This window comes from Salvia hispanica, chromosome 4 (genome assembly GCF_023119035.1).
Source record: "Salvia hispanica cultivar TCC Black 2014 chromosome 4, UniMelb_Shisp_WGS_1.0, whole genome shotgun sequence".
In the NCBI taxonomy this organism is placed as follows: domain Eukaryota; kingdom Viridiplantae; phylum Streptophyta; class Magnoliopsida; order Lamiales; family Lamiaceae; genus Salvia; species Salvia hispanica.
In genome coordinates this window covers 1,252,122-1,265,074 of record NC_062968.1, presented here as the reverse complement: position 1 = coordinate 1,265,074, position 12,953 = coordinate 1,252,122, and the positions used below count along the sequence as shown (strand labels likewise).

Genomic DNA, 12,953 nt, shown 5'->3' with positions numbered 1-12,953 from the left:
AGTGTCTTTGTGACCTAATTGCGTATGAGAATTGAGATTGAGTTGAATAGTCAACTTGTTGAAATGTTGACGTGGCTATTGAATAGTCAAAGATGGGAAAAATATGACGTGGCCGTTGAAAGGTCAATGCGTTGAGAAAAAGAAGAGAAAGTGAAGAAATGATTGATTGGGTGTGAATATTTGATGCGGAGAAATATAATTGTGGGTGAATTATTTTTTTCCTAAGGGATGAGTGAGGATTAAATAGGAGCATTATTTAAATGTGTGGAATTTTCGGCCATTATTGTTATTTGGAGAAGAAATCCTACTATTCTTGGATTTAATTATTTGTTTGGGATAATTATCCAAATTAAATCCAAAGTCCAAATACTCTATAAATCCTACATGGAATTTTCGAATCACCACTTTGATTTTTCCCATGAGATTTTCGAAAATCTCATATATTGGAGAAGAGAGAATTATTTATTTATTTGATCCCTTATTTATTCTATTCCATGAATAAATATAAATATGCTAGAATATCCTACCATATCTTGCCAAATCTAAGAAGATATTGCATATCCTGATTAAATTAGGATTTGAAATTCAAATCCCTTGGAAGATTTGAAATACACGCCTATTTCCTATTTATTTGGGGAAGAATATTATTATTTTTCTTGCTCCGTGATATATTATTCTACTCCGTGAAATATTTGAATTAAATCATAGGCTAAGTTAATAGCCTAGAATTCGAAATTCTCTCCTAACCACCCTCCAAGTTTTCGGCCTCTACAACCAACAAATCTCTCCATATCTTCCAAATCTTGATTTATTTAATTATGGGATATTATTTTGGCACTCTATAAATACATGAGAGATCCTAAACCCTAGAGATCAAAAACCGGCGCCTCCCACTCCTCATAAATTTCGAAAATCTCTCCCCCACTCTCTCCAAATTTTCTTCAAGATTTCTTCATCAATTGAGAAGAATTCAAGTTGAAGTTCAAGATTTTATTGAAGAATCAAGGCTATAACTTGTTTCTACCGATTGTTCTTTTGGAAAAGGTACTTTAATCTTTGATCTCCTCTTCTTCTACCGATTAATCGGTGTTCTTGAGTCCACATGCATTTAGATTGAGTGAAGGGGGAATAAATTGATGAATTTTGGGATATATGTGTGCAAGTGTGTGTGTGCGAGACCGTGTGTGTGTGTGTGCACGCCGACCGAGGCGTGCACATGTGTTGTGATCATGTGCGTGTGTTGTGTGTGGAACACTCATGCGTGACACGATTTTAATGGTGAATTTGGAGTTGTTAATTGAATAAAAATGATATGCTAATCGTACTTTGATTTTGATTGATGATTTTGAAAATAATAGATGGGAAAAAGGGAAATATGGGAGACATGCATGATTTGAGATCAATGATTGAAACTGATTTGTGATACGCCTAATCTAAAGGTGATACTTCGCGCTCTCAGCGTGATAAACGAGGAGAAGAGAATACTATCAAGCTAAGCCGACGAGGTGGGCTTTCTTTTAAAATAAGGACATTGTCCTAAACTGATATTGATGAGAATGAGATATGTGTTATCATGCCTTGATTTGTTTTGTCGTGCCTATCCCTCGTGGCTATGCCACTATGATTTAATCGAATTCGGATCCTTGTAGAGCCGCAAACTCTACTTGGGTTAGTGTACACCAATGTTAGACCGAGTGTCAGCGTACGGGTTGGCCGGTCTAGTGACCTGGATTGCGGCCGCATTCCTTGTCATGTAGAATGAGGATATGGTAAACGTCGATGTGAAAAATGGTTGCGCGACCGTGATATTTGAGAAAGAATATATTTTGGTGCCTCGGGTCTTTCTAAAGTTAAAACCCCGACGGACACTTGAAAATGGCATGATAATTACTACTGTTGATAAAACTGTTTTCGGCAATGAGTCCACTGAGTATGATTATAAATACTCAGCCCTGCATGTGTTTTCCCTATGTGCAGGTTGAGCGGTGGCGAGCGGGCGGCGGTGTTGAGTAAGGAATAATAAGATGATCTGTTGGTACTCTAAGTGTTGTTGTGTCTCCATACATAGCCTCACTTCTCTCTTGATCGCTTCCGCTATATTATGAAAACTTGTGACCTTTGGTTGGGTATAAACTCTTTTAGTACGTGGGAATAATTTTTGAACATGAAACAGATGAGTCTATTTTGGAACCTTTGCTATTTTGGAGCATTTATGGTGATAGCTTTTGTTGGATTTCTTTGCTAAGGCATTATTCTTCTCCCATTTAATTGTTCATTAAATGCTTAGGTTAAATCCCTTTTTAAATGGAACCCTAGCCTATGATCTTTGATGCTTTTAAATCCGCCTAGTTAACAATCGCCGCATTTATTATACCCTAAATGGGCGGGTCGTTACATTAGGAGTCCCGGTTAGAATATTCCATAAATGGTATTAGACCCCACATTCCACTAATCTTTTTGCACTCACATTTTATTATAAAACTAATATAAAATAGTAGGATCCACATTCCACTATTTTTTTTCACTAACTTTCCTTTACATTTCTTAATACACATGTTGAACTCAACCAGGACTCCTAAAGTGGGCCGGAGTGAGTAAATTATAAGTGAATGGGGTTAGTGGAATGTTGGCCCTATTATTTTAACTAAGACTCCTAATGTGGGATACGTAATAAATTAATAATCGAAACTCCTAAAGTAGAACGGAGGGAGTATAATTAATAAAATATGAGTAAAATTAATTAGGAAAAAATAGTAAAAAGTAATAATACTATATATATTCGCGAACAAATTCAAAAGAAAACATGAGACAAGTAATTACGGATTGGGTTAGTGTAAGTACAATTAGTTTATAACCCAATAACACGCTATTTCCGTCCCTCCGAACGATATAAGAAAATGCAATATTCTGGCAATAACTGTGACTATAGTTTTTTTTTAAAATTTTTTTTTATCAAGGATCAATAATGATTCTACTATTATCTTCAATTTATTAAATATAGAAGAAACGTCTTATAACTAAACCACATTTTATTCTCTAATTTTGGCTAAATGTTTAAACTCCAAAATTTCCCACTATCAAATGAAAAATAATACCATTTCGAAAGAAATGGCAAAAAGAAGAACAAAAATAAGTTCATCTTTCAAATACTATGTGCCTTGAAACTTGAAATATAAGAAAAAGGTTAATAGGAGGGTTCCCTTTACATAGAAATGAAATCTCAGCCACTAAAGTTTCCCAAAGTAGAAATAAAAAAAGTAATGTATACAATATAGAACACATCACAGTTTGGGGTGTGTAAAGAGCATGCATTATCTGCCACAACCATAATGCCTATTTGATAATGATTTAGATTGTGACACACTATGGTCCATGAAGTCTATAATTTCACCTTATTGGTCTATCCAACTGCCAAAGGAATAGAAGTTAAAAAAGACTATATTTTATATTCAAAATGTGTATGACAATCAAGATTAGAAGAAACTTTACAATCAAGCAATTCAAGTTACTATTTAATTATTTTAAACTTTTACATCTCATAGTAATCAAAGTAAGTAGTATATAGAACTTTTCCTCACCATGAATTTAAGTCTTACATATGTTGAAAAGAATTCAATATACTAGATTGACACATGGCAAATTATTTTTGAGCATATGACTATTTTAAGATATTCGTTTAACAATTATTTCGAGGTTCAGAGCATCCATAATAGAATGCGCACTAGCCATAGTCTAATAAAAAATTTCTCCTGCCACATCATCAAGAACTTCCCACAGTCCAGTAATAGCCTAGATAAATTATGGATTACTCAATTATAATCAATTTGCGATGATATTATTAGAGCATTCCAATAAGGAGAGTCTATCTCATAGCTTATTTCTATTTTCTCATGCCACGTCAGTAGTATATTTCTTAGCTCATCTCAGCACATCCTCAAACTATCTCTAATTCATTTTAACTAGGGCGTGTTCACTTTGAAAGAATTGAACAATTCTTGGTCTAATTGGATCAATTCTTATGTTCACCTTCCACTAATAAATTGTTGGGGGCTTACAATTGAGATGGGTCCGCACTATTCATGCCAATGGAGGAAGAATTGAAATATTGCAAAATTGGTAAGATTTGGTTGTGCATTCAAAAGTGCACCAAGAAATGGACTTGGTTTTACACATTTGCCTCACTTTTTCACCTTTCCACATTTTCCACTTGGAGACATAAATTTGTCAATCCATAATTCTATTCGGTCAAAGTTTTTATTTTAAGTCAATACCACAAACCTCATATAAAAAATAGATAATTTGAATTCCAAATAGTGTATAAAATTGAATACCTGAACATACAACACACACTGAACTCATACACTTACAACACGTTATATAATTTCTTCAAATTCAATTTCGTATCAACCAGTACATCATCTTCACATAACAATGAAATTGAAATTGAATTAATTTAATTGCTTCCAATTTAATTGCACTGATCTATAATTCCAATTCAATTCCGATTATATATACCTTACTCAGTCTAACCTAATTACAACTATTCAAATAAAAGAAAAAACACATTTAAGTACAATTCCACGGTACTTTAACAAAATTAAAGAGTAGTTAGTAACTTTTATTAAGAATATCGATCACTTTTGCAAGCATAACTTTTACAAAAAAAGTCACTTTTTATTACTGATATAATTATTCATATTAAGAAATTCCGGTTGTTAAAAAGGCGTGGGGTTAAAAATGATGGGGCACGACATGTGACAGATTTGAACGTATTGTACACGCCTTCTTCTATACAAAAATTAGTACTACTATTTTGCGGTAATTATTCTTCAAATAATCATTATTGTTATGGTTTCAGAATAAACTCGTGCATTACATTAGTATACTATATAGAATAATATCACAATTAACCTTGCTTATATAACACTCCGTATATGAATCAATGAATTTACCTTACTTGGAAAATTAACATGTTCTCCATCATTTATAAAAGAAAATACGCAGTGCTGTCACACAAATTTCATACGGAGTTGTAATTATTTTAATTCTCACTACAATTGATGTATTTCTAAAAATAAAAATATCACCTTTTATTTTATTATGCCTTGGTTTATATAGTGGGAGTAGTTACATTATTTCAACCACTTTTATTCAAATTTATACTCCCTCCGCCTCCATAAGCGAGCCAATTCTTTTAGCACAAGATTTCAAGAGTTGATATTAGAAAAATTAAAATAGAGAGAGAAAAGTATGAAAGAGAAATAAGTAGAAGAGTGAAAAGAATGAAAATGACCCACTTATGATGGGACATCCAAAAAAGGAAAATGACTCGCTTATGGTGGGACTATCATATTTTCATAGGAAACTGACAACATGACTATAAAATGAAACATGTGAAGCCCGGATCTAGCGGCGTGGTGTAGAGGAACATGTCGAGGCACAAGCCATGACAAGTCATGACTCGTATTTGCGGACGGATTAAAATGAAAAAATGAGACTCCTATTCGCGGATGAAGGAAGTAAAAGAACTAGCGAGATCATTAGTATTTTACTTATATACTCTCATTGTTCTCCAATAATTATTCACTTTGATTCCAGCACTAGTTTTAAAAAATGCAAAGTGAAATGAGTTTAAAAGGTTAATGAAATATAAGTCTCATTTTCATATTATTAATTTGATAATAAAATGTGAAAAAAATAGTTAATGAAATATGTGTTCTGCTTACTATATTACTATATTACTATTTATAGTAAGTAGTAAATAATTAATAAAAAAAAAGTAAAAATAACAAAAATGGACAATTAATAAACAGGTGGGAGTAGGCTCACATCTATTCCATTATAGGTTTATACTCCAAAGTTAATGTGACATTTCACAGTGCTCTCTCCATCCCTCTCTAAATACTCCAAAGTTAATGTAATTTTCGGAGTATTTATTTTAATTCATATTTTTATAAATAGACTTCACATTCAATAAATCTATTTATATTTTACTTCCTCCGTCTCCGATTAAGAGTCACACTTTTCTATTTCGGTTCGTTCCCAATTAAGAGTCACATTTCATTTTTACCATAAATAGTAAGTAGGTCTCACATTCCACTAACTCAATTCACTCACATTTTATTATAAAATTAATATAAAAAAATGAGTCTCACATTCCACTAACTTTTTCAACAAACTTTTCTTTATATTTCTTAAAATCCGTGCCCGGTCAAATTGTGACTGCTAATGGGGGACTGATGGAGTATCATTTAAAACTAATATATACAAGTGGGACCCCTATTCCACTAACTTTCTTTCACCTACTTTTCTTAACATTTCTTAAAATCCGCGCCATTTAGAAATGAGACTCTTAATTGTGGACGGAGAGAGTATCTTATATCTCCGCATAACACATAAAGCAAAACCTCCTAAAATCCCGTGCCGTATATAAGTATGCCATCTTCTATGGGACGTATCGAGTAATTCTATTTATATTTATATTATTTTAATGTAAAACGTTAGATGAAAACAAACTGAAAGCGCAGCGTTTGCGCAGCTGCCAACTTATTTTTTGCAATTCTTCTCTCCTTCTCTCTCTATACATATATACACACACAGCAAAAACACATTGTACGGCTTTGTATGCAGAGTCAGGAGGAGCAGGAATTACAGAGAGAGAGAGCGCCCCTTTCCTCCAGCTTTAATGGCGTGAGACAGTGTGCAATTGTGTGCTACATTACACAGTAGCAGTATAAATGTATAATCAATTAAGCAATCCTTTCACATTTGCATGCTACACCACCTCTTTTTCCAGAAATTAATCCCTAAACCGAAACTACCTAAATGAAGAAATAAATTAAAGCACAAACCAAAATCCTTTTTCTCCTTTCAACCGAAAACAAAATCAATGCCTTTTCAAATCTCACTGCCCCACTCTTCCATGATTATCACTCCAACTTTCGCTGAAATTCGCTGATCCTCTTTGTGTTTTGATTATTGTGCTTTTTCGCCTTTGATTTGTTGTTGTTGTTGTTCAATCTAGTGCTTGTAATTTTTCTAGTTTTTTTTTTTTTTTTTTTGGTGTGATTTCTCTGTCTGTGTGTGTTTTTGTGATGTTTGAGGGAGTGAAGATTCATCCGAGGGCTGGGGAGAGCATGAAGGGAGACGATGATGATGAGCTGGAAATGCTACTCGGTAAGATCTCTCGTGCGGCGGAACCGTTTAATCTCCATTCCGATGCGCATCGCCATCAGCATCAGAGTGGTAATCGTGTCGATCGCGGCTGTGGCTATGGATTTCGTTATGGTCATGCATCACGTGTGGTTCACCGAAGGAATAGCCATGGCTGTGGCTATGGCGATGGGGAAGAGCTCTTTGAGCGCGCCTATGCGCGTGAGAGTTCTTCCCCTGTTAGTGGATTTCCTGTGAAACCTACGGATGGTTCGTCGTCGAGTCTGTTCCGTGACGGCGTGCGGTCGTTGTATGGGACTGGATCGCATTTGGAGGAACTGAAACCCTTTCGGCCGGATGAGAACAAATTGTTTGGTGATTTTGATTTGTCGAGAAATTTTAGTAAAATGTACGTTACTGAAGAGGAGGAGTTCCCTAACGGTGCCCAATCTTGTGAGGCAGCTTCGAATGGAGGGGTTCTGATGAATTTTGAGAGTTACGAGGCGTTTGATGATCGTAGGAAGGGGTTTTTGGGGCGTGGGGGGTTTAGCTTCTCCAGTGCCAGAGGGCATTCGAGGATTCAGGGGGAGAACGGTTCTGCATTTTCGGAAATGCAGCATGATTCTAGGAGTGGTGATCTGTGGTATTCACCTGGTCGGTTTGATGGAATGTTTTCCCCGTCAGGTTTTGGAGGTAATGTGTTTGGAGATGGCAGTTACCCTCAGGGGTTTGTGGTACCGGGCGGGTCCTCGGGTTTAAAGAGGTCTTCAGTTGGTGATGCTTTTCGTTGTGCTTCACGAAATGGGATGAATCTGGTTGACGGAAGGGATGCTTTTTGTTCACCTAATGTGGTTCAGTTGACACGCATTCTGCCACGTTGTGGTGAAGAAAATGTACATCAGTACCAGCCATCAGTGCCTAATGGACGAACAAAAGTGCCTCCCCAAGTTAGAGTGCCTCAAGTGGGTATTGATACCTTTTCCAGTGAGGATAGTTTGATCATTCAGGGGGAGGGTGTAAATTATGGGGTGGATAGAGGACACAAGCATTTAAGGGGAAACAATCCGAGGGGACTTCATCATCAGAAGAATGCTGCTGAGAAGACTCAAGAGAGGTTGCTGCTAAATGGCTGTCTTGGTGTTGCTGCAGTTCGCGATGGTTACCACAGTCCAAGGATGGTCTGTCCTCCCTCTGTACCTTCAAAGTGTAGCTCCCTTGCAGACGCTCAGGGGTTCATACATGACATTGCAAAGGACCAGCATGGCTGTCGATTTTGCAAAGGATATTTGAACAAGGAACTTCTCAAGATGTGCAGATAATATTCAATGAGATAATTGACCATGTTGCTGAGCTTATGGTTAATCCGTTTGGAAACTATCTTATGCAAAAATTATTGGAAGTATGCAATGAAGAGCAGAAAACGCGCATATTGCTAAGGTTGACTGAGGAGCGGGGGGAACTTGTTAGGATCTCTCTGAACACGCATGGGTATGTTTTCATTGCCTAATTGTAGACACTTAAAACAAGATGGCTGATATCACTTTTATTTCAAGCTCTTTATTTTATTTTTTTTGTATCAGCACTCGGGTGGTTCAGAAATTAATCGAGACACTTAAAACAAGACAACAAATATCACTTGTTATTTCAGCTCTTGAGCCTGGTTTCCTTGCACTTATCAAGAACTTAAATGGTAATCATGTTGTTCAGCGGTGCTTGCAATGCTTCACTACAGAAGATAGTAAGGTAACTACTCTTCTATATATTTCCTAAAAAAGGTTTTTCTTGATGTAATAGACTCATTCTGTATTGCTATTGTTTGTTCCATATCAGATCGTCTATCATAGTTAGGCCCCAGCAGAGTGTATCTCCTCCTTGCTCTGTGCTGTGCATGACTTTTTTTCTACAACATTTTGTGATAAATTATTCTTATGGATGACTTAAGAGTCAGTTAATTAGTATTAGGAATAAGACGCTGTGCAGCTGAACTAGATGATTGACATCCAATTTTATTGCATGCCACTTCCATTCAATAGAGACCTTGGAGAGCTTGAAATAACACTAATTCAAAATTGATGTCCATATTTTGTTGCACTTACATCTTCTGATCATTTTACTCTATGCCATTTTTCTGAAACATTCATCAACTGAACTTTTATCCTCAATACCCATTTGAGAATTGAGATATTTTCTTATGATTCTGTGTGGATATCACTAATTTAGATGTGGAAATAAGATGTAGTTTCATGTGCTTTTCAATATAATCCAATGGCCTTGTAGAAGATATTGTAAGATGTATAGAGAAGTTTCTGAATTTTATTATGAATAAATGGTTAGTTACTTACTGAAACCTTGTGTAAAGCATTGTAATGAATAACCATTGACTCCTTAAGCATGCATCGATTTTCTTTAGTTTTAAACTGCTACAAATGAAATACAACAATGCTTTGAACTTTGCTCAGCACCGCTATTGATGGGTATTCTTTTCTAAAACTAGATAGCCTTTTCACCACGTGTACTCCTTTAAGTATTTCCATTAAGAGGGACAGTTATTCTCATAAGGGTTGCATGTAATTCTCTTCTAAGACTTTGTGGAATAAATAGTCATTACATATCTGGCCTATAATAAACTATCATTGAGTTCAAAGATGCTGCATTCTAAAGTATTCCATTGGATATTTAGTGTATAAATATTCTCTCAGTGACCTTATTAGTCCTAATCTGTTAGAAAAAATGTAATTATATGCAAAAGGATATTAACCAGAGCCGTTTTGACAGTGTAGTTTGATCTTTCAACCTGCTACTTTGGAAATTTAGTTACTATAACTTATTCATGAATAATATCTTGCTATCCAACTTGAGAAATTCTTATGTTTTTCTCTCTGAAATATCCTTTTAACTTGCAAATTTGGGAGTTGGACCTATTTTGATCTTTCTTCCCATGACTTACCATTTACCCGGTATTACCTTCTCCTAAGGATTGTGTCCTTCCCTTAGAAAGAGATTGATGTCTTGTGTTATGCTTAAAATTAATGATCAAAACTTTAAAGAATATGGTGCCCAAATTAAACTTACAAAAGATCACTAGCTGGCTTCTGAATTTGAAAACATAGGATGGTTTCTCACCCCTAGGTATCAACTATCAACTAACGTAAGCATAGTTGTCTACAAGAAAGACTTACATTTGTGGAGTAGAAATTTCTCCAACAACTCCTCATGATTTATTTGAAGTGTTCATTGATACTGGAAGTCATATGAGATAGGAAATGTTCTTCTGCTCAGTATGCTTAAGGAGTAGTTTCTCTACGTTGAAAACTCAGAGCTCCTTCATGCGTTTAGAGCAGTAATCTGTTGTCTCTTATCCGCATACAACTCCAGAAGGAATTCAACATCAGTCATATCTGATCACTAGTTAGAAAGGGATCTAAGTGCAATATTTGTTTTATATCTGCTGTAACTTTTCTGAAGGTTTAGGTTACAGAATATAACTAGCTTGTGTGTTAATTGGAATAAAGATTTACCCACTTTTTCAGCATTTGTCTTCCAGAACCCTATACTAAATGGTGGTAAAAGTTCTTCTACAAATAGGAAATATTACACATTTACACTTGTCTTCTTCAATGTTTTTTGACTCACACAAATGAATCACATTCGCAGTTCATTTTTGTTGGTGCTGCAAAGTACTGTCTGGATATTGCAATGCACCAGCATGGGTGCTGCGTTCTGCAGCGATGCATCACACATTCCACGGGAGAATTTCGAGAAAATTTGGTTGCTGAGATTTCAGCAAATGGACTCCTACTTGCTCAAGATGCATTCGGGTATTCAAGTCACCGGAAACCTGATTTTTATATTTATTTCACGTTTAGTTTTGCTGGAACACCCCCTCCCCCATGCTTAGCGAGGACATTATGATTTTATTTACTAGATCAAAACAGTAACAAGAATTCAAGAAATTTAGTTCTTTGTGTTTAGGAACTTTGCACTCTATTCACAAGCTTAGGGATCTTGTTTAAGTAAAATGCTAAAAGTGAACTTTTAATTCGAGTTAATAACTGAAACAGCTGTTCCTAGGCCAACTCAGGGAGCAGAGGTCTCTCATATTTCAGTATTATATGTACGTGATTGCTGACGCTTCCTTTTTCTTGATTCCGATTTTTGTATGGCATTGATAAGTGTTGCTCTCTCTCTCACTGGCCCTTTAAAGTAAAATTCTAGTAGATTGAACAGCACTCATAAACATGTTAAGATCATTATTTATGCAAAACAATATTTCCTGACCCAATTTCATTTTATGTGCAGAAATTATGTCGTTCAGTTCATATTGGAACTCAAGATCCCATCCGCCACATCCAAGCTGACTCGCCAGTTTGAGGGTAACTATGTGCACCTATCCAGACAAAAGTTTAGCAGCCATGTAATTGAAAAGTGCCTTGTAGTATGTAATGATGAAACACGGTCAAAGATCATCCATGAATTGCTCTCTGCCCCTTACTTTGAGCAGTTGCTTCAGGATCCTCATGCAAATTATGTTGTCCAGACTGCTCTTCGAGTTACTGAGGTATGCTTTTCACTGACATTTTGTTGCTAATAATTTGGTGTCAAGACAATTTAATCTCTTACTATCAGACTGCTGAGTCTAATCACTACCTCATATATAACTTGCTGTTACGATAGAAAGTAACATTATATGGATTGAATAGCAAGATGATCTTAATTTATGCAGAAACACGTACTATGGGAGATAGACTTATATACCAAGTATTACCCTGTGACCTGTCTTCCTTATCCAACACCTTATTTAGGTATCTCTGAATCATATTTACCTCATTGGTGCTTATCAGTCCCTCAGTCTAAATGAACCATCTCCTCGAAAAATGTTTTGACTATAACCTATTCTTTTTTCTCGACTATAAGTCTATAACTATTCTAGTTATTGACTTGACACTTGTTTTCCATATAAGTCGATCCACTACGATAGCTCCTAATTAGAGAAGTGCAAGATGGCACACTAACCATTTTTTTACTCTTTCGCGCACTAGAGCTACAGTTCTGCTACTTCAGTTGCTATTCTGTAGCCAAAAATGAGGATTAAATTGACATATCTTTGATGAATATATTTGATTGCCTTTTGAATCAGTTCCCTATCACTATATTTTTTTTCACTATGCATCTGAATGCTTTAGAGCAATATTTTTGCGTAATGTAAGTACTCATATTGTGATATAATATTCTTGACCCAACCATTGATATTTTTGTCACAATCAGGGATCTCTACACAGGTCTTTACTTAATGCAATCGAATCGTACAAGATGGTCTCAAGGAATAGTCCCTATTCCAAGAGGATCTTCTCTCAAAAGGTTTTGAAGAGGTGAACTGCAGTCTCCTTCCAGTGTTGTCTGAGTCCGTGCTCCACGTGTGAAAAGTTTGCTGTCACTCATGCTCGGAAAGGACCAGATCTTTTGTCAATCTTGCTCTCAAAACTGCTTTGTTGCACAGGTTTTTGCTTACCAGAAGAGTGTAAAGAAACGCAATCATTCCTCTAGTCACTTGAAACACAGGATTGCTGGATTTGTATAATTGTTTTCTGTTGTCAAGTGTACGCTCAGGTTAAGTTTTATCCACGCGCTCGTTGTATACTCTCCATTTGACTACCTTACAGTGTATATAGGCCGAAGTTATGCAGTTTAGCTAAGCGATGTACAAGCTTTTTGATTGCTGCTATGTAGAGTCTGTATATCGAATGTTTTCTGCCGTCTGAGCTGTGCATTTAGGCTATCTATGGTGAATTTGTTGTTGTTTT

At 35.8% G+C, this 12,953-nt stretch overlaps 1 protein-coding gene across 1 annotated transcript; it reads left to right on the top strand.

The window, feature by feature from the left end:
- The first annotated feature begins 6,627 nt into the window (after nt 1–6,627).
- LOC125219972 (pumilio homolog 9-like) lies at nt 6,628–12,953 on the top strand. The gene is given in 6 exon segments (XM_048122070.1): nt 6,628–8,424; nt 8,427–8,640; nt 8,733–8,895; nt 10,807–10,970; nt 11,452–11,710; nt 12,418–12,953. Coding segments are annotated over 6 exon segments (2,238 nt in total). The 5' UTR covers nt 6,628–7,094; the 3' UTR covers nt 12,526–12,953.